This window comes from Zalophus californianus, chromosome 8, assembly GCF_009762305.2.
Source record: "Zalophus californianus isolate mZalCal1 chromosome 8, mZalCal1.pri.v2, whole genome shotgun sequence".
NCBI classification, from domain to species: Eukaryota; Metazoa; Chordata; class Mammalia; order Carnivora; family Otariidae; genus Zalophus; species Zalophus californianus.
The window spans coordinates 22,688,781-22,710,530 of NC_045602.1; the positions used below are offsets into that span (position 1 = coordinate 22,688,781).

The window sequence follows — 21,750 nt, forward strand, 5'->3', positions numbered from 1 at the left end:
TGAGAGGGGAGAGGGTCAGAGGGAGAAGCAGGCTCCTCGCGGAGCAGGGAGCCCGATGCGGGACTCGATTCCGGGACTCCAGGATCATGACCTGAGCCAAAGGCAGTCGCTTAACCAACTGAGCCACCCAGGCGCCCTGCTATTGCATTTTTTAAAAAAGATTTTATTATTAGAGAGTGTGCATGCTTGAGAGGGGGTTGGGGCAGAGGGAGAGACAGATGCCGGGCTTGATCTCACGACCTTGAGATAATGACCTGAGCTGAAGTGAGACGCTTAACCGCCTAAGCCACCCAGGCACCCCTGCTTTCACCTTTATTCTCAGTGCCTGGGACATTTAAGTCATTCAATAATGTATTAATTAAAGTTGTGCCTTGATTTTGGTCTCTAAAAAGAATGCTGTAAATTTCAAAAGACTGTATTCTGCACCCAAAAACCAAACTTCAGTATTTAACATGCTGGCACCCACTACCAAGGCATAAAACACACATTTGCTAAAATTACTCCTATAATTCTAGTGCTAATCATTCACTTGATAAATACTGACTGCAACTATCAGATGCCAAGCAGGGCAGATACTGTGATGGGTAATGATGTAAAGTTGAGGACATGACGTGAAGGAGAAAGAGGTGTACTGTTAGCCTTACAGAGGCTGCCCAGCCAAGCATGAGCACAGTGCAGAAGGTGAATTCTGGTACAGGAATGGACTGCTGTCCTCTGATGGCCGAGTAGATGCAACAAATGCAATCAGCACAAGTCTGTCCTTGGGCAGGTCCTGTTTGCTCATTTCCAATGGAGAAAATGAAGGAAACAACTGAAAAAAGGTGCATGGTGAAATATTTTTAAAAATCTGAATGGAAGGGGGCGCCTGGGTGGCTCAGTTGGTTGGGCGTCTCCTTCGGCTCAGGTCATGATCCCGGGGTCCTGGGATCAAGCCCCGCATCGGGCTCCTTGCTCAGCGGAGAGCTTGCTTCTCCCTCTCTCTCTGCCTGCCTCTCTGCCTACCTGTGCTCTCTATCTCTCTGTGAAATAAATAAAATCTTTAAAAAATCTGAATGGAGGGGCACCTGGGTGGCCCAAATGGTTGGGCATCTGCCTTCTGCTCAGGTCATGATCCCAGGTCCTGGGATTGAGCCCCACGCTGGGCTCCTTGCTCAGGGGGGAGCCTGCTTCTCCCTCTGCCTGCCGTTCCTGCTTGTGCTCTCTCCCTCTTTCTCTGACAAAACCTTAAAAAAAAATCTGAATGGAAATAAGAAAATGACAAAAAGGATGAGGGTAGATGGAGTAAGTCTAACAGAGAGGGGCGTGCCTGCCTGCTCAGTTGGTAGAGTATGTGACTCTTGGGGTCGTGAGTTTGAGGGGTAGAGTTTACTTAATAAAAAAGAAGAAGAAACGATGTGGACAAGATTAGGAGGGCTGTCTGAAGGGGCACCACAGACCCCTGGTTTTGTGAGACATCATGAGCAGCAAAAAATTTAAAAAAGACTACTGATGGATAAGGGGATTCACTATTTCCTGTTAGGTTTTAGTACGAGGTTCCCAAAGATTTGACCCCAAAGTGAAGCAAGTTCAATGAAAAAACTGGCGTGTAATATCAGCATATATTTACTTGTGAGTCTTTTCAAGCATAGCTTTGAGGTTTGATAAGAATCTCAATCTGTACAACATCCCTGCGATATGAGCCAAGCCGTATGATTCTTAGTTGTGCAAAGGTAAAAACATCAGTCAGGGACAGTGCTTTGGTCTCCCAATTACCATCCCAGTATTGTGAACTGTCTGTGAAAGGTGGCTTCGTTGTAGAAAAGTACAAAAACTAGCTGTAAAAGTAAAATGCAAACTTGTTTGGCTAAATCCAGCTCCAATGAAATCAGGAAAATCCACTTGTTTACTGAGTCAAATCACCTTTTATGGAAACAAATTTGAACACACCAAGGTTTTCTGGTGGGTTTTGCAGGTCTGGAGAGAAAGTCTCCCCTTTTCCTTTTATATTTTCCTCATCCTCTTCTTGCAGCGCTGGTTGAAAACAGGGGAGGATCCCATGAGGCTATCTGTGGAGTGGGAACCATAGCTGCTGTCTGAGTCATCAGGGCTCTGGGGGATCCCAGCTTCACTCATCCCGGACATGGGCTCCTCGAAGACATCACTGCCCAGCACGCCATGCCCAGAGACATTGCCTTCTTCACTCTCTTGAGGCTCCATTTTCACATGGGCCAGATTCCAAAGAGGGGAAGCATTTACCTCCGTGCCTAGCAATGGAAGAGAATACAACTAGTGGTAAGCCAAGGCTGGAACACAGCAGAACAAATATTTCACCTGGGGCAGATTCCTAGCCTTTGAGCTGACTTCACTTTGACTCTACTTGGCTGGAGAATATGGTTGTTATTCTCTGTTCCAAAAACTACCAACTCTGAATATTTTCCTTTCCACTTCCTGCCCCCTCCTTTACCCCTTCTCACCCACCTGTCATTTCTCCTAAACCAGGGAAGTAGAACTACGTAGGTGGGAAGATTCGCTGTCTCCTGGCCCAAAGGCAGGCATAACCACAGGCTCTTGTTCAGGGGTTAAGTTTCTTCTTTCCTTCCTTCCTTCTATAAGGCTGTCCTGTTTTCTTGCCTTTTGTTTGGGTCCATGGTCCTCTCTCACATTATGAAGTTCATGATCACTACAAAACACTGGCAGCAGTTCCCACACTGCTGAAAACAGACCTGGCTCCTAAATCTGCAACAATTTCTCTTTGGCCCTCCTGTCTCTGTTCTGGCAGTGCTGTTCTGTGGTTATTCTTCCATGGTGAAAGGCTCTCTGCCCAACACTTTAAAAAATGTGGCCTAATTCTGTTTAGGATTTGTTACTTGTATCATTTGTGCATTGATGAAATGACAATTTATATTTGAGTAGAACTGAGTATCTAGACTAATTTGCAATCTAACTGACTTAAGGATCGAGTCAGCCTGGTTCCTAAGGTGATCACAGAGTCTGTCTGGAAGCAGAGGCCAGCTGCCTCTGACTAGATAACCCTTTTTCAGTCCCTTTCAGCTCCAATCTGTTGGGGGCACTCTAGCAAGGAAGCCCAACTATTCAAACAGTCTTGAGCAATTGGCCTTCCTCCATCTATCTGGAAGTTGTCTTTAAAGCATCAGGAAAGACAAATACAGCATACTAAGGGATGAGGGGGACATCTGCCCATCCAGCTCGGTCAGCTACGTTAGCTCCAGTACTCAAGAGGAGAGCACATATTGCATCTACATCCTAACCAGGAATTATTTTAAAAGAATGTCTGTAAAGTTGCGCTAGTCCTCCCTTCACTAATTTCAAAGAGAAGAATGTTGACAGATCTAGATCAGTGAGGCTGTATGTTTTTAGACTTTCCATTCTCTTGCCCACCCCCACTTTTTTCTCTCATCTCCAGAGTTTGATTCCAAAATGCAAAAAGTGCTGAATCAGATTGGCAGATCTCCCAGAATCAGAGTCAGTTGATTTCTCTTACTTGAAGCCTGTGGCGAAGCCTCAACCTCCAGGTTAGATGGAAAGCGCTCACTCTGAGCCCCGAGGACCCCCATGGGCAGTGACTGGTCTCCAGAAGCAAGGTCAGCCTCCAGTTCCTCACTGACAGGGAAGGTGATGTCGCTCACAGGTTCTTCCTTGATCTTTACAGGTTTAGTGTCCTCTGTGGCCTTCTCAGGATTGACAATCCTTTCATACTCCTCAGAGAGTTGCTTACTAATCTGTTGGCAAGCAAGAGTCAGTTTTTCAAAGGAATGTTAAAAGCAAGGTGGATGGTCAGCTTGTGGCATCCCATGGAAAAGCCAACATAATACAAATATGCATAAAGCAACCACTGCCAATGGAAAGAATTTTTTTTTTTACTTTTTTTTAAGCATCGTAGACACACGGAAGGAATTTGTTTAAGGTGCTGAGTTTGCATTTGTAAATGACAGAAACACATAAAGAAAAGTCATCTTGTATAAAAGAGTCTGTATCATTAATTAAAAGTTACATAAAGGTAAAAGAAACTTTGTTAAAGATAAATCAGAATGGGGACAAAAGATCACATTTTTTGGCTGTAAAGACTAACAGGTGACATAGGTACCTTACATGGATGATGGAGCGTGTAGGAAATCCAGATCACTTAGCAAAGACTTTCTTGTGGGGTGTTAAAAATTCCTTATCATATTTTAGATTTGGGGAAACCAAAACAACAAATGACTTGCTTAAAGTCACAAGGGTTGAAGAGATTAGGTATTTCTGGCTGTAACCAAAAATGGTATCTCTACCCCTTACTCCACCCTTGGGCAGTAACACCTCCTTCTGTTTGGTTTTGCTTTTCATGGCACTTGACGCCATCGAGAATTGTTTTGATCATTATTTATTTGTTTTGTTTCCCTCTCAAGAATGCAAGCTCCAGGATCTTGTCTTATTAACTGCTGTCTCCCACCGTGCCTGACTCACAGTAGGCACTCAATAAGTATTTGTTGAAAAAAGCATGCTAACCACATTCTCTTAGACTCCATATTCCTGTCTATAATTTCTTCCAGCAGAAGTGTTATCAATAAGTGGAGCCACTCATTGACTAAAGGAGGCCCCAGGGTCTGGCCAGGTCAGTGATGAAGCCAGTGGAACACAGCCAGGGCCATGAGGAGAGCAGATCAAGTCCACTCTCTTCCAAGACCCCATGCTCTGCTCTCTAGGGCAAGTGTGGGATCCAGCTGAACACCCCTGGATTACACATCTTTACCCGATTCTCCCAGGGTGACCTCACCTGTAGCATGTAACTGTGATAGTCCTTGATGCGGTGCTGCCAGAACTTCTGGAGGGAGAGCACGCTGCCGATGCCCACCTCGTGGAATACCTGCTCCATAACGTCAGGGAAAGGAGTCTGCCCGAGCCGGGCTTCTCGATCCACAGTGAAGCGCAGCAACTTGGTGAATTTAAGGCAATACTCATGTGCCACATCAGTGAGGGTCTCCAGGACACTTTCGTTAGCACACTCAAAGCCCGCGTGGGCCAGGATTGTGGCCACTGCCTGGTAGAGGAGCTGCCGGCAGGAGTGCCAGCTGAGTTCAGTCACAGGTTCCCCCTTCCCGCTGAAAGGGGAGACATGGCAGGGTTATTAGTGCTCTTGTGAAGGGGTGACCTGTCCTGTCTCCCTAGGAGTTTTACAATTTCAGTCAAACCACTGGCTCAGCTTTCTGGGGGAATTCTCTGCAGTTACAGAGCCCAGTTTCATCTTGCTGCTGCCAGGGCATGTCTTAACAACCCACAGTCACCTCTGAGCTCCTCCAATTTCATAAAGACTTCACAGGCAATACATATCTACAATAAACCATATAAAAGAATATCAGGTGAATAGGAAGTTTTCTTTTACCAACTGCTCGGTTTTGATCACTTTTAGGATATAACAACATGTAACAGTATAGCTCAGGTACAGCTAAAGAGGGCTCTAATTATTTCTCCACAACACAGTTCCCTCATATGCTGGGTGGTGCTTGGAGTTTAGAAATTCGAAGTCCCGACTAGGAGATTCTTATACAACTACAACAGACCATTTGTAAAAGTGGGAAAGCAACTCGATTTTAAGAAAGCAATTTAAAATATATTTTTACTTATTTATTTTTTTAAGATTTTCTTTATTTATTTGACAGAAAGCGCACAAGGAGGCAGAGCGGCAGGCAGAGGGAGAGGGAGAAGCAGGTTCCCCGCTGAGTGGAGAGCCTGATGCGGGGCTCAATCCCAGGACCTGGGATCATGACCTGAGCCGAAGGCAGACGCTTAACCAACTGAGCCACCCAGGCGCCCCAGTATATACAGTTTACAAATCATTTTTATCCTGTCCTATGCAAAGAAATGGGTAGTAGGTCCATATTATGATTCCCAGTTGGCAGGTTTGAGAAACTGAGGTTTAGAGGCGCTGACCTGCCAGAAGCTGTTTTGGTATTATCAGAAGGTGGAGCTTCTGACTTCAGATCCCATGTTCTTCATAATATACCATTTTGCCCCTAATCACTGCTGTAGAAATCTTAATTTAAGAAAAAATTTCAAAAAGCTGTCTGATCTCCTAAAAATAACTTTTAACAAACTTCTAATTATGAAAATTCCTATCTTTTGCCTCCCTCTGATGAAGGACGTAAATGGATTAAATTAGAAGTTGATGCAAAACTATAAAATTCTAAGTAACAGCATCAATTTAACATGATGGACAATATTATTTTGTTAAAACTAAATTGCCTTCAAAATGTAAATATGGCACTGATCAGTGTGGAACAAGTTTTTTGAAGTTGGCCATATCTGTACGAACGTGTGCCATGCATGTAATGATACAGTTATCCCTGCCTTTTTCAATATTCCAAGGACTTTAGAACCTTCAGTTATACAGTGCACCAGGACATCATCTGGCCTTCATTTGGCCCAAATGCAACCCTTACATATTAAGTCCATTTCTGTTCTTTTCTCATTAATTTGGGACAGTTCAAATAGTAGTAACTATTATCAACAATAGCAGATGCAATAAGTGTTATACAATATTACTTACGAATTTTTTTTTTTTTTTTTGCCAAACATATTTAATCTGAATCTAAACTTGAGGAAATAATCAGCAAATCCAGTGAGTGGGACATTCTACATTCCACATGACCTGAACTCTTAAAAAAGATTAATTATCATGTTTTTTAAAAAAGGAGGAAGGAGAGTTTTGGTTTAAAATACACTAAACAGAGGCACCTGCGTGGCTCAGTTGGTTGAGCATCCGACTCTTGGTTTCAGCTCAGGTCATGATCTCAGGATTGTTGGACTGACCCAAGTCAGGCTCCTTGCTCAGAGGGGAGTCTGCTCTGGGATTCTCTCTCTCCCACTCCCTCTGCCCTTCCCCCTGCTTGCACACACTCTTTCTCGCTCTCTCAAATAAATTAATTAAAAAAAAAAAGACTAAACAACCAAATGCAGTTCATGAATCTTTGTTAGGTTCTGCATTAGGGAAAAATATATCTACAAAAGATATTTTGCAGACAACTGGAGAAATCTGAATATCCCCATATTCAGATTAATATCACTTATTAAGTGATATTATTTAATTAGTTTTCATTGACTTTGGTGTGATAATAGTATTGGGATTATGTAGGGAATGTTTAAGAATTGGCTGAAATATTGGGATATGTGCAACTTTAAAATATTTGGCAAAAAAAGTGTGTATGTGTATCTGTTATGCACATATTTATGTGTGTATACATGCTTATACATATGTAAGAGAAAATAAATGTGGCAAACTGCTAACAGTTGGTGAATCCTGGTAAAGGGTATTTGGGCATTTCTTGTACTATTATTTAAATTTTTCTTTGGTCTGACAAATTGCAAAATGAAAAGAAAAAGTAATTATTTGGCACCAAATGCAAACTTACATACTGAAACCCAATAGTAGCATTAGGTTATAAGGCAGTCATTCAGAAGATATGGAGCAGGGCTTCTCAAACTTAAATAGACATATGAATCTTCTGGAGATCTTGTTAAAATAAAGATTCTGATTCAGCAGGCTGGATAGAGCCTGCGGCTCTGAATTCCTAATAAGTTCCTGGGTGATGTTGATGCTGCTAGTCTCAGACTAGATTTTGAGTAGCAAGGATCAAGAACATTTTTATATTATTTCTTAAGTGATGTTAACAAAATGAAAATATAGTTGGACCCTTGAACTATGTGGGGTTAGGGGTACCGACCCCCTGTGCAGTTGAAAATCCACAAACAGCTTTGACTCCCCCAAACTTAATGACTAGTAGTCTGCTTTTTTAAAAAATTTTATTTTATTTTAGGGGTGCCTGTGTGGCTCAGTAAGTTGAGCATCTGCCTTCGGTTCAGGTCATGATCCCAGAGTCCCGGAATCAAGCCCCTTGTCAGGCTCCCCACTCAGTGAGGAGTCTACTTCTCCCTCTGACCGTCCTCCCTCTCTTGCTCTCTCTCTTTCACTCTCTCTCAAATAAAATCTTTTTTTTTAAAAGTTTATTTTATTTTTTTAGTAATCTCTATACCCAAAATGGAGCTTGAACTCACGACCCCCAGATCAAGAGTCACATGCTCTTCTGACTGAGCCAGCCAGGTACCCCAATGACTAATAGCCTACTATTGACTGGAAGCCTTAGTGATAACATACACAGTTGATTAACACTTATTTTGTATGTTATATGTATTATATACTATATTCTTATAAAGTAAGCTAAAGGAAAAATGTTAAGAAAATCATAAGGAAAATACATTTACAGTACTGTACTGTAAAAACATCAACATGTAAGTGGACCCACACAGTTTAAACTCATGCTGTTCAAGGGTCAACTGTACATAATTTAAAAATTCTTATATAGAACTTATGGATTCCTAATAATATGAGAATAAGTCCATGAATCTCAATTTGAGGACACTGAGCTAAACCCATAATATACATTTCAAGTTAAACAGCAAGAGTACGCTCTTGAGGACTGAGGCCATGGCTTATTTTACATACTGGTGTAGTACCTTGCTCCTAGGAAAGTGTTTGGCACGTAATAGGCACTCAGTAAATATTTGCTACATCAGAAATAAAAGGTACACACTCTGGATTTGGAGGATCAGGATTCAAGTCTTAGACTTCCTACTAATTACCTGAGCAACTCTGGCCATGTCAATTACCCTTATCCTCAGTTTCCTCATGGAAATATTATTACATTCTTAACAGTGCTGTTGTGAAGGTTTTTTGAGAAAAGTAAGATATAGCAAAGCCTTGTCTTACCGATAAAAGTCACTCTCTGGGTCACTGTGCCGGATCTGGAATGGTGCATTGGGATTCTTACAGTCTAAAGGCAGGAGGTCATCAGGAAGAGGAGGTGACCCCGGGCAAGAGGGAAGAGGTTCACTCTCTTCAGTCTTTACACCTTCTGTCTGTTGCTGACTCTGGGCCTGAGCGGTGGCTATGAGATTGCGCAGACGTCGGTTGTGCTGGATCAGCTGGATAGTATGGATGGTGAGGCTGCACGGCTCTGAGGGGATGTCCAACATTGTGGGGGGCTTGGGCTTGTTGGCTGAGGGTTGGTGCAGGGGTGGGTCATGGACTTCTACGAGACGGAACTCCCGTGGGAGCAAATCAAAGGAACTTCTGTTGGTCTGGCTTGATGAGATTGGTATCTCTCCCCAGTATCTCAACATTTTGGAATAAGAAAGGCAGAACTTTCAAGTTAAAAATAGTAGTAACCTAAAAGCAGTGTTTTTAAATCTGTAGGTTAAAGACTTCTCTAGTGAAAAATATGAAGTCTAGCCAGTTATTTACATAAAAAGTAGGCTGTCCAAGACCACTCAGAAAATGTCAGTGTCATCAACACTGTAGGACCGAAGACATTCTCCCTGAAGAAATTAAGAGAAATACAACTGTTAGATGCCAGTTATCCCCAGTCACATACAGTGACAGTTCCTACTGGACTGAACCACAGGTGGAATTTGGATCATTAGTAGACTAATAGCTGCAATAGTATCAGGAGCTTTAGTGACCATGTTTTCCATCTCACCCCACTTACTCATTACTAGAACTATCATCATGCTCAATCCCGAACAATTTGCAAGGCAAGATACTTAAATGAGACCTGCAATATTTTTCGGAGTATCTTGACACATCTGTCCTGAATCAGTAGGAGAAAGGGGAATAGAGTTAAAGATAAGAAGAGGTAGTTCTTACTCTGTTTGTGTCAAACACAGGCAACCTTTTCCCTGGTCCTGATGGAAAATTTATTTACTTTTTATTTATTTGACAGAGAGAGACACAGCGAGAGAGGGAACACAAGCAGGGGGAGTGGGAGAGGCAGAAGCAGGCTTCTCGCTGAGCAGAGAGCCCGATGCGGGGCTCGATCCCAGGACCCTGGGATCATGACCTGAGCCGAAGGCAGATGCTTAACGACTAAGCCACCCAGGCACCCATGATGGAAAAATTTATTGACCAGTAATCTAATTGGTCTTATGCATTCAATTTCTGACAGATATAGGGAAGAATCTGAGTGATTTCTGCTGCTTCCTAATTTGTATCCCTTACCTCCAGTCTCTCCTTGTATCTAATCTATTCTCCAGTGCTGTTAGACTTAATCTTTTAAAAACTCAGATCTAATGGCTCCTTGTTGCCTATTGGAAAAAGTCAGCCAGAATTCTTGGGCCTACCATTCATCAAAATCTGCAATCTGGCTTCAACCCACCTTTCCAGGTTCATTGCCCATATGTCTCTTCAAATGCCAGGCATTACAGAAAGAGACAAAGACCACTGCAAGATCCCTGACCTGAGGTGAGGGAGAGAAATATAAACCGCATTTCAGTATGAAAGCATGCAGTAAGGGCTGTTCTAGAGACACAGACATGGTGCAGTGGAAGCACAGAGAGGGAGCTTCCAGGAGGAAATCACCACCCTAGTTCTAACAATATCATACTACTCAGTTTCTTGAGAATGTCATGTATTTCCAGTTGACCCTTTAAGTTGTGATCTCTGCCAGAAATGCCCAGCTGCCCACCACATCCCTGGTAGACTTGTATTCACTCTTAAGAATAGTTTAAGTCACCAGTCTCCATCACCTCCCCAGTAAATCTTCCTTCATTATATTCTCATAACACTTCCCATGTCTCCACCACAGCGTTTATACCTGGATTTAAACTAGGACTTATCTCAATCGAGTTTATTCTCCCAATCAACCCCCCAAAACCATGATCTTTGTACCATGTCTGGCACACAGTGTGTCTGGCATTTATTGAGTGCTTACTATGTGCCAGGCTTTGCCTTTATTGTTTAATTCAATTTCCCCAAATACCCCATTTTTTAGATGAGGAAGCTGAGGCCCACTGTCTTGCCCAATGTCACAAATGAGGGAGGGAGAAAATCAAGACAGCCAGGCTCCAGAGTCTGTACTCCTAACCACTACACTGTGCAGTCTCAATAATTGGTTTCGGAAAAAAACAAAAGGAACAAAGAAACGGATCAACGAAGGGGCCAAAAAAAAAAAAAAAAAAAAAAATCACCCTATTCCTTAGTTTCACCGAAAAGAGCAAGAAGAATAGGCAGCGAGTTCAAAGAATGCCCAGGCACCGCGGGGGCTCCTCGGTCACGGTCAGCAGGCGCAGGGTCCTGGAGTCACCTGATGCCGGGGGCGGCCAGGAGACGAGGAGGTCTGGACCTGGACCGCGGCAAGGAAGCGCTACTGTTCACTGCCCCATCTTAGGAGCTGGGCTGGACGACTGTGTGACTCCGAAAGGCCTGAGGCGAGGGTCGCGCCAGGCCCCGAAGCCTGGCTTGTTGGTTAGTGGTCCTAGGCTGCCGGAAGCGCTTCTTCTCAATCAGGGTATGCCACAGGAAGTTATTACAATCCGGTTGCAACCTCTAAAGATGTCCCCGTTCTCACAGCACCTTGGCCACCTTTTTCTGTTTTTTCCGTCCCGTGATATTCACCTCTTCGTAACGTTGTGGGTGGTGAAGGAGCAATTCTGCTATCGCTGCCCAGAGAAGCCGCTGGGAGGGGAGAGAGAGAGAGAGAGAGAGAGAGAGAGAGATAGAGAGAGGAACTTAGAGACCGAAGGGGATGGTTTCCCAGGAGCAGATTTCGAGACTGCATCTGACTGAGGATGGCCGATAGTCCCTCTCAGTCCGAGCCTCTGGCTTTGCAAGAGCTCAGTGATGACTTCAAGAAGCCAACCCTGCCGGTGCCCCCAGTTATGCGGAGCAAGGCCCCGACCACCAATCCTTCAAACCCTGAAGAGGTGAAGAAGGAAAGGCCCGCGGCGCTGCTAGAGCCCGATTCCGGGGAACCTGAGGTCCCGCCAGCCCGGCCGGACAGCGGGGGCACCAGGAGTCCACCAAAGGAGCAGCCGCGGCCCCCCACAGCGGCTCCTTCCCTTGGAGGCCCGGCCCGGGCTCCCCCTTACCGAGAGCCGCCGTGGAGTGGCCCCGCGCCGGCCCCCTACAGCCTAGAGACACTCAAGGGCGGCACGATCCTTGGCACCCGTAGCTTGAAAGGGACGAGTTGCTGCCTTTTCGGGAGGCTGTCTAGCTGCGACGTGTGCCTGGAGCACCCTTCGGTGTCCCGGTACCACGCCGTGCTGCAGCACCGGGCGTCCAGCCTCGAAGGAGAATGCGACGGCCACGGGCCGGGCTTCTACCTTTACGATCTGGGAAGCACTCACGGCACTTTTCTTAACAAAACCCGCATCCCACCCCGCACCTATTGTCGCGTCCACGTCGGGCATGTTCTTCGCTTTGGAGGCAGCACCCGGCTCTTTCTTCTTCAGGTAAGTAGAAAAACCTAGGATTGCAATCTCTGGAGTGCACCGGGCTGGGTTCCAGAGCTCCTTAAAGCTTTCACTGAGGAAGGAGATTCTCCCATGTCAAAAGTGGGGGAGTCTGGGCCCTCTCCAGACCTCTCTACGCGTTGCCATACTTCTGAAAGTGAATCCAACAACCCTGAACTCTGAAAGAATTCTTTCGCTTGGTTCATCAGGGACCAGAGGAAGACCGAGAGGCAGAATCCGAGTTGACGGTAACGCAACTGAAGGAATTGCGCAAGCAGCAACAAATGATGTTGGAGAAGAAGATGTTAGGGGAAGACTCCGATGAGGAAGAAGTGGATACCACTGAAAATAAGAGAAATACTAGTAATCAAGATGATGAAATGGGCTGCACCTGGGGAATGGGTAAGAAATTAAAATTGCTGCCAGAGGTTAATATTTTAAATTCATGATTAGTGGTATCCTTAATTGTTTTCTATCATACAGCTTTCATGACTTTTTGAGATAGGTGAGACAAATACAATTTGGACATGAGATTACCAAAACCCACAGAGGTTTGTTAAACTTTTATGATGTCAAAAAATTGAATTATGGGCACTATGGATTTCTTTTAATGCGTTTTTCATCACACTCCCTTGTTCAGAACTCTTCCTCAGCACACAACTAACTTACTATTTTTACCATTTAAATATATATAAATATATACATATAGTACTGACCTTGATTATCATCACTGGAGGGGATGGAACTATATTCAATCAAATAACATGGAATGTTCAGTATAGGATAGTCCCTCAGTTTTTTGTCCTTTATGTAAATTCCCTGAAATGTGAAATAGCTAATCAGAGAAAGCTTGTCCCTTAGCCAGAGGAATAAATTGAATTTTCCATAATGCCAGACATTTTGGAGGATGGTATTCAGGATCTAGGAATATAAAAAGCAGACGGCCTTACTATGTTGTTGGGAAGACTGGATAAATATTATGAAATTACTTTTGTAAGTGCAAAGCAAAAGCTAGAAACCATAAGTATGCCAGAGTAAGTGTTCAGAGAAGGGAGTAATCACTGAGGACTTGCACCTGCACTGTCCAATATGGTATCCATCACCTACATGTGGTTATTGGACACTTACGGTATGGCTAGTCCAAACTGACTTGTGCTATAAATGTAAAATACACTCTTGATTTCAAAGACCTAGTGTAAAAAAAGAATGTAAAATATTCATAATATTTTTTACTGATTACCTGATAATAATTTTACCCATTTCTGCTTCTTAATGTGGCTATGAGGAAATGAAAAACTTCTTTTTTAAAGATTTTACTTATTTATTTAGAGAATGGGTGTGAGCAGGGGGAAGGGCAGAGGGAGAGGGAGAGACAGAATCTCAAGCAGACTCTGCACTGAGTGTGTAGTCGGAAGAGGGGCTCGATCCCACAACCCTGAGATCATGACCTGAGCTGAAATCAAGAGTCAGACTGTGCTACCCAGGCACCCTGAAAATGAAAAATGTCATGTATGGCTTTCATTATATTTCTTTTGGGCAACACTGACTTAAAATTTGGAAAAGTTTTTAAATTTACAAACAGGTCTTGAGCTGGAACTTGAAGGAAAGGAAAATTAGCCTCCAGGAAGCTGAGTGTTGAGTATGGTTTTCAGGGCAGAATTGATGATTTTAGGGGAGTAATGAGTAGACCAGTCTATTTGACAGATACGGTAAATATTAAGAAATTATACTGGAGACAGAGTACTAGACCCAGGTGATAGAGAGCAGGAATGCCAGGCCAAGAAGCTTAGATTTTTTTTCCATGGACAATGTGGTAGGTAATTTTGTTTTTAAAATACAATGATGGGGGTGCCTGGGTGGCTCAGTCATTAAGCATCTGCCTTCGGCTCAGGTCATGATCCTAGGGTCCTGGGATCAAACCCCGCATGGGGGCCCCCTGCTCCGCGGGAAGCCTGCTTCTCCCTCTGCCACTCTCCCTGCTTGTGTTCCCTCTCTCTCTGTGTCTCTCTCTGTCAAATAAATAAAATCTTTATGTGGTATATATACCCAATGGAATATTATGCAGCTGTCAAAAGGAATGAGATCTTGCCATTTGCAACAACGTGGATGGAACTGGAGGGTGTTATGCTGAGTGAAATAAGTCAATCAGAGAAAGACATGGATCATATGACCTCACTGATATGAGGAATTCTTAATCTCAGGAAACAAACTGAGGGTTGCTGGAGTGGTGGGGGGGTGGGAGGGACGGGGTGGCTGGGTGATAGACATTGGGGAGGGTATGTGCTATGGTGAGCGCTGTGAATTGTGCAAGACTGTTGAATCACAGATCTGTACCTCTGAAACAAATAATGTAATATATGTTAAGAAAAAAAAAAGATAGGAGGGGAAGAATGAAGGGGAGTAAATCAGAGGGGGAGACGAACCATGAGAGATGATGGACTCTGAAAAACAAACTGAGGGTTCTAGAGGGGAGGGGGTGGGGGGATGGGTCAGCCTGGTGATGAGTATCAAAGAGGGCACATTCTGTGTGGAGCACTGGGTGTTACGCACAAACGATGAATCATGGAACACTGCATCAAAAACTAATGTTGTAATGTATGGTGATTAACATAATAAAAATTTAAAGTAAAAAAATAGAATCTTTAAAAAAATAAAATAAAATATAATGATGGAGGAAAAAAACAAAAACAAGGTGCCATGAAAACAAGTTTTAATTTGTCACACAATTTAGAAAAACTCAAGATATTTATACTGGTGATTTTGTCTTTGCCCCCTTTTCCCCCACCCCCCACCTTTCTTTTCATGGATAACTGTATATTTATGCAGGCTGAATGGAAAGTGGGTGTCATTAAGACAGTCTCTTCTATGTCTGTCTTTTCTTTCTTTCCCATATCTTGTAGGAGAAGATGCTGTAGAAGAGGAGGCTGAAGAGAACCCCATTGTCTTAGAGTTTCAGCAGGAAAGGGAGGCTTTTTATATAAAGGATCCAAAAAAGGCTCTCCAAGGTTTTTTTGACCGAGAAGGTATGTAAACAGATTCTGACCCTGCCAGTAAAATGTATCCATAGCAGTGTTGTTTTATAGATCTTCAGGGTACTTAGAAATGCTGTGTTTTATCTGCTGTTCTCCTTAATCAGTTCTTACCCTTGTGGTCGATTGCTTCAGGTTTATTTTGAAAATAGTAAAAGTCTTGTTAGTCTTCCCATCTTGGAAAAAAGGGATTGCCTTTTTTTGTGTGTGTGTGTGTGACTCAGCTCATTTTTCTCAAATGATCCTAAACTTGGGTGGTGGGGAGATTGACCTAACTTCTTAAAATTTTTTGTTTCTAATTCATCTGATCTTTTGTAATTCTTACCCTGGATGTCCACTTTATTTGATTTAAAGAATGTTCCCACAGAGCATTGTTTCAATAGAGAGAATATCTGTGTGTGTGTATGAATATATATATGAATTGGTTGCATTCTGCACTTAATGCTTCTAAAAGTTGTGACAGATTAACAGCTTACATCTACAACTAAAGTGTGAAAGCTGCTATATAGCGGACAAAGCTATTTTTAGAGAGTTGATTATTTTGATCTGAGTTTGCTTTTCTTTGCCTCAAGTTCATCCTAATTTTTTTTTTAAGGATTTATTTATTTATTTTAGAGGGAAAGTGAGAGAGCAAGCAGAAGGGTCAGAGGGAGAGAGAGATTTCCTGAAGCATAGTCCCTGATGAGCGTGGAGCACAACACAGGGCTCTGTCCCAGGACCTTGAGATCATGACCTGAGCCGAAATCAAGAGTTGGCCACTTAATTGACTAAGCCAGCCACCCAGGCTCCCCAAGCTCATCTTAATTTTATTATCAGATGATTATCCATAGGAATAAGAAGTGAAATGCTTTGAAATTTAGTGGTCAGTGTGGTATGGGAACTTGATACTCATTATTTAACCTTTCCTCTCTTTTCCCTTTGTATCAACTAGTAGTTTTCAGATGTTATTAAAATTGTTTTGTCTTTCTTCCTCCCACAGGAGAAGAATTAGAATATGAATTTGATGAACAGGGACATAGCACTTGGCTCTGCAGGGTGAGGTATGTTCTGTTCTCATTAATGTCCATTTCTGAAAATTGGTCAATTTCAGGTTATAGACAACAAACCCAAAGAGTAACTTTAGCCTTATTTTTAGGCTTTTCTTGAATTTGGGCCTTGATAATTTGGCACGTGGGGTGGGATGGGTCAGAGGTCTAAGGAAAAGATTTGAAGTCTGACCTTGGTAAGATAGAACGAGATGAATGGAGAGATTAAAAAGGCATGTCAAAAAATGACTATTATCACAGCATATTAGTTTTTTTCATGAGAATTGGAGCTTAGTACTGTGCTGTGATTCCCTCCAAACCAATACAGATTACCTGTGGATGATTCAACCGGAAAACAACTGGTAGCTGAGGCAATTCATTCAGGAAAGAAAAAAGAAGCAATGATCCAGTGTTCACTGGAAGCTTGTCGAATCCTTGATACTTTGGGATTGCTGCGGCAGGAGGCAGGTATGTGGGAACACTTCTTTTACTTGGAAGAAAGAAAGAAAAGAGAGGGAGGGAGAGAGGGGGGAGAGAGATACAAATAGATCGACAGAGGCAGAAAGAAAAAGAAAGAAGAAAGGAAAATTTAACACAGAAGGCAATAAAATATCTCTTTAGGGGGAAAGTGTAAATTGTCTAGAATTCTGTGAAGTGAAAAGAAAAGATTCCTATCTCAATACCCAAAGGAAGCCATTGTTTATATTCTCCTAGACATTTTTTATGAATATAGATGTGTGTTCAGAACTAGATCCTTTAATAAAAAGCGAACACTCATACACAAATGCATTTACATTACTTATACTCTTTCGTACTTACATTTTTAAAATAAGAATGGATATTATCTATGTGATTGCATTAAATTTATCTCATTTTAAAAACCTGATTATATCATCATTTACTAATAAAGGCTTATGCTATATTTTTGTTTATTCTAAAATCAGTTTTTATTATTGCAAAGTAACTTATGTATAGTTTAAAACTACCAAAGGCTTGGGGCGCCTGGGTGGCTCAGTCATTAAGCATTTGCCTTCCGCTCAGGTCATGGTCCCGGGGTCCTGGGATCGAGCCCTGCACCGGGCTCCCTGCTTGGCGGGAAGCCTGCTTCTCCCTCTCCCACTCCCCCTGCTTGTGTTCCCTCTCTCACTGTGTCTCTCTCTGTCAAATAAATAAATAAAATCTAAAAACAAAACAAAAAAACTACCAAAGGCTTATAACAAAATATACCTATTCCTTGCCCTGCCCCTCCTCAGTCTTCAACCTTAGAAGGAAGGCTTTTTAACTCTTTCAGTTACTCCTTTTGGCATTTAAAAATATCCATATTTCCAAAAAGGAAGGGTATGCTACTTTATTTTGAGTCATTTATTTTATTTTATTTTTGTTTATTTATTTTTATTTAAATTCACTTAACATACAATGTATTATTAGTTTCAGAGGTAGAGGTCAGTGATCCATCAGTCTTATATAATACCCAGTGCTCATTACATTACTCACCCTCCTTAATGTCCACCCAGTTACCCTATCCCCCCAACCCCCTCCCTCCAGCAACCCTCATTTTGTTTCCTATGATTAAGAGTCTCTTACGGTTTGTCTCCCTCTCTGATTTTGTCGTTTTATTTTTTCCTCTCTTTCCCTATGCTCCTCTGTTTTGTTTCTTAAATTCCACATATGAGTGAGATCATATGATAATTGTCTTTCTCTGATTGACTTACTTCGCTTAGCATAATACTCTAGTTCCCTCCATGTTGTTGCAAATAGCAAGATTTTATTTTTGTTGGCTGAGTAGTATTTTCATTGTATATATATAGAGATATATATATATCTATATCTATACCACATCTTCTTTATCCATTCATCTGTTGATGGACATCTGGGCTCTTTCCATAGTTTGGCCATTGTGGACATTGCTGCTATAAACATTGGGGTGCAGGTGCCCCTTCGGATCACTACATTTGTATCTTTGGGGTAAATCCCTAGTAGTGCAATTGCTGGGTCATAGGGTAGCTCTATTTTCAACTTTTTGAGGAACCTCCACACTGTTTTCCAGAGTGGCTGCACCAGCTTGCATTCCCACCAACAGAGTAAGAGGGTTTCTCTTTCTCTGCATCCTCACCAACATCTGGCATTTCCTGACTTGTTAATTTTGGCCATTCTGACTGGTCTGACTGGTGTATCTCATTGAGGTTTTGATTTGTATTTCCCTGATGCTGAGTGATGTTAAGCACTTTTTCATGTGTCTGTTGGCCATTTGTATGTCTTTTTTTTTTTAAGATTTTATTTATTTGACAGAGAGAGAGAGCACGCATGCACACCAACAGGGGGAGGGGCAGAGGCAGAAGGAGAAGCAGGCTGCCCGTTGAGCAGGGAGCCTGACGCGGGGCTCGATCCCAGGACCCTGGGATCATGAACTGAGCTGAAGGCAGATGCTCGTTCCATTGATCTATAAGTCTGTTTTTGTGTCAGTACCATACTGTCTTGATGACTACAGCTTTGTAATAGAGCTTGAAGTCCAGAATTGTGATACCACCAGCTTTGGTTTTCTTTTTCTATTCCTCTGGCTATTCAGGGTCTTTTCTGGTTCCATACAAATTTTAGGATTATTTGTTCCAGCCCTGTGAAAAAAGTTGATGGTATTTTGATAGGGATTGTATTGAATGTATAGATTGCTCTAGGTAGCATAGACATTTTAACAATATTTATTCTTCCAATCCATGAGCGTGGAACGTTTTTCCATTTCTTTCTGTCTTCCTCAATTTCTTTCATGGGTGTTCTATAGTTTTCTGAGTACAGGTCTTTTGCCTCTTGGTTACGTTTATTCCTAGGTATCTTAGGTTTTGGGTGCAATTGTAAATGGGATCAACTCCTTAATTTCTCTCTTCTGTCTCATTGGTGTATAGAAATGCTGATTTCTTGTGCATTGATTTTATATCCTGTGACATTGCTGAATTCCTGTACGATTTCTAGCAATTTTGGGGTGCAGTCTTTTGGGTTTTCCACATAGAGTATCATGCCATCTGCAAAGAGTGAGAGTTAGACTTGTTCTTTGGTGATGATTCAGGTGCCTTTTATTCTTACTGTTTTCTGATTGCTGAGGCCAGGACTTTTGGTACTATGTTGAACAACAGAGAATGATATTTGCTGTGGGCTTTTCTGTAGATGGCTTTTATGATATTGAGGTATGTTCCCTCTATCCCTACACTGTGAAGAGTTTTAATCAAGAAAGGATGCTGTACTTTGTCAAATGCTTTTTCTGCATCTATTGAGAGGTTCATATGGTTCTTGTCCTTTTATTTATGTAGTGTATCACATTGATTGATTTGTGGATGATGATCCACCCTTGCAGTCCAGGAATAAATCCTACTTGGTCATGGTGAATAATCCTTTTAATGTACTGTTGGATGCTATTGGCTAGTATCTTGGTGAGAATTTTTGCATCCACCTTCATCAGGGATATTGGTCTGTAATTCTCTTTTTTGGTGGGATCTTTGTTTGGTTTGGGGATCAAGGTAGTGCTGGCCTCATAGAGTTTGGAAATTTTCCTTTCATTTCTATTTTTTTGAAATTACTTGAGAAGAGTAAGTATTAATTCTTCTTTAAATGTTTGTTAGAATTCCTCTGGGAAGCCGTCCGGTCCTGGACTCTTGTTTCTTAGGAGATTTTTGATTACAGCTTCAGTTTCCTTGCTGGTTATGGGTCTTTTCAGTTTTTTATTTCCTCCTGTTTCAGTTTTGGTAGTTTAAGAATTAATTAATTAATTAATTAATTAATAGATTTTATTTATCTGAGAGAGAGGGAGAACACAGAGGGAGAGTGAGAGGGAGAAGCAGACTCCCTGCTGAGCGGAGAGCCTGACGTGGCACTCAATCCCAGGACCCTGGGATCATGACCCAAGCTGAAGGCAGACCCTTAATCGACTGAGCCACCCAGGTGCCCTCAGATTTGGTATTTTATACGTCTCTAGGAATGCATCCATTTCTTCCAGATTGCCTAGTTTGTTGGCATATAGTTGCTCATAATATGTTCTTAAAATTGTTCGTATTTCTTTGATGTTGGTTGTGATCTCTCTTCTTTCATTCATGATTTTATTTATTTGGGTCCTTTCTCTTTTCTTTTTGTCAAGTCTGGCCGGGGGGTTTATTGATTTTATTCTTTCAGAGAACCAGCTCCTAGTTTTGTTGATCTGTTGATCTCTTCTACTGTTCTTTTGGTTTCTATTTCATTGACTTCTGCTCTAATCTTTATTAATTCTCTTCTGCTGCGTTTAGGCTTTAGTTGCTGCTCTTTCTCCAGCTCCTTTAAGTGTAAGGTTAGGTTGTATTTCTTGTTTCTTGAGAAAGGCTTGTGTTGCTATATATACTTCTCTCTCAGGACCATGTTTGCTGCATCCCAAAGGTTTTGAACAGTTGTATTTTCATTTTCATTTGTTTCCATGAATTTTTAAAATTCTTTAATTCTTTAGTAGGATGCTCTTCAGCCTCTACGTATTTGAGTTCTTTCCAGATTTCCTCTTGTGATTGAGTTCCAGTTTCAAAGCATTGTGGTCTGAAAATATGCAGGGGATGATCCCAATCTTTTGGTATCATTGAGACCTGATTTGTAACCCAGTATGGATCTATTCTGGAGAAAGTTCCATGTGCACTCTAAAAGAATGTGTGTTCTGTTGCTTTAGGATGGAATGTTCTGAATATATCTGTAAAGTCCATCTGTTCCAGTGTGTCATTCACTTGTTTCCTTGTTGATCTTCTGCTTAGATGATCTGTCCATTGCATTGAGGGGGGTGTTAAAGTCCCCTACTATTATTATATCATTATTATTTTTTAAAGATTTTATTTATTTATTTGACAGAGAGAGACCCAGCGAGAGAGGGAACACAAGCAGGGGGAGTGGGAGAGGGAGAAGCAGGCTTCCCACGGAGCAGGGAACCCAATGTGGGGCTCGATTCCAGGACCCTGGGATCATGACCTGAGCCAAAAGCAGACATCTAATGACTGAGCTACCCAGGTGCCCCTTATTGTATCATTATTGATGTGTTTCTTTAATTTTGTTATTAATTGGCTTATAGTAATTGGCTGCTCCCATGTTAGGGGCATAAATATATACAGTTAGATCTTTTTGTTGAATGGATCCTTTAATTATGACATAGTGTCCTTCCTCATCTCCAATTACAGTCTTTGGTTTAACGTCTAATTTGTCTGATATAAGGATTGCCACCTCAGCTTTCTTTTGATGTCCATTAGCATGATAAATGGTTTTATACCCCCCTCACTTTATTTATTTATTTATTTTAAAGATTTATTTGTCAGATAGAGCGAGAGAGCAGAAGCAGAGGGAGCGGCAGGCAGAGGAAGAGGGAGAAGTAGGCTCTCCACTGAGCAGGGAGCCCGATGTGGGACTCGATCCCAGGACCCTGGGATCATGACCTGAGCCAAAGGTAGACA

The 21,750-nt window shown here is 42.1% G+C and overlaps 2 protein-coding genes across 7 annotated transcripts in view; one reads left to right on the plus strand and one right to left on the minus strand.

Moving 5' to 3' along the window:
• Positions 1–1,586: 1,586 nt before the first annotated feature.
• On the minus strand, positions 1,587–11,300 carry SUPT7L (SPT7 like, STAGA complex subunit gamma). 4 transcript variants are annotated; one of them, XM_027624130.1, is made up of 5 exons: positions 11,112–11,300; positions 8,741–9,348; positions 4,754–5,078; positions 3,482–3,719; positions 1,587–2,243 (listed from the first exon to the last, which is right to left on the minus strand). In XM_027624130.1, exons 2-5 carry the CDS (start codon positions 9,151–9,153, stop codon positions 1,981–1,983), a joined length of 1,239 nt encoding a protein of 412 aa, XP_027479931.1. In that variant the 5' UTR covers positions 9,154–9,348; positions 11,112–11,300; the 3' UTR covers positions 1,587–1,980. The 4 variants fall into 4 exon arrangements, with proteins under 4 accessions (XP_027479931.1, XP_027479934.1, XP_027479932.1 ...); XM_027624133.1 differs by having other exon boundaries at positions 11,014–11,300; XM_027624131.1 differs by having other exon boundaries at positions 10,996–11,300.
• A 136-nt stretch (positions 11,301–11,436) lies between these two features.
• Positions 11,437–21,750, plus strand: part of LOC113938634 (solute carrier family 4 member 1 adaptor protein) — a 43,377-nt gene continuing 33,063 nt past the window's right edge. For 2 of the 3 annotated variants that reach the window (XR_003524920.2, XM_027624129.1), the window contains exons 1-5: positions 11,596–12,258; positions 12,468–12,660; positions 15,159–15,281; positions 16,267–16,327; positions 16,641–16,780. Coding sequence is in view for 2 of the 3 variants with exons in the window: in XM_027624129.1 (XP_027479930.1) it covers positions 11,596–12,258; positions 12,468–12,660; positions 15,159–15,281; positions 16,267–16,327; positions 16,641–16,780 (1,180 nt within the window). In the remaining variant the exon portion in view is untranslated. Of the gene's footprint in view, positions 12,259–12,467; positions 12,661–15,158; positions 15,282–16,266; positions 16,328–16,640; positions 16,781–21,750 lie in introns of all 3 variants that reach the window. The other variant, XM_027624128.2, reaches the window with a different exon arrangement.

Bases quoted from the DNA above. Each gene is read 5' to 3' on its own strand.
- SUPT7L (XM_027624130.1), bottom strand. From the start codon at position 9,153: ATGTTGAGATACTGGGGAGAGATACCAATCTCATCAAGCCAGACCAAC. The intron at 3,720-4,753 runs GTGAGGTCACCC...GCTTGCCAACAG, and splicing joins ATCACAGTTACATGCTACAG to ATTAGTAAGCAACTCTCTGA. The intron at 2,244-3,481 runs GTAAGAGAAATC...TTCCATTGCTAG, and splicing joins GGCTTCGCCACAGGCTTCAA to GCACGGAGGTAAATGCTTCC.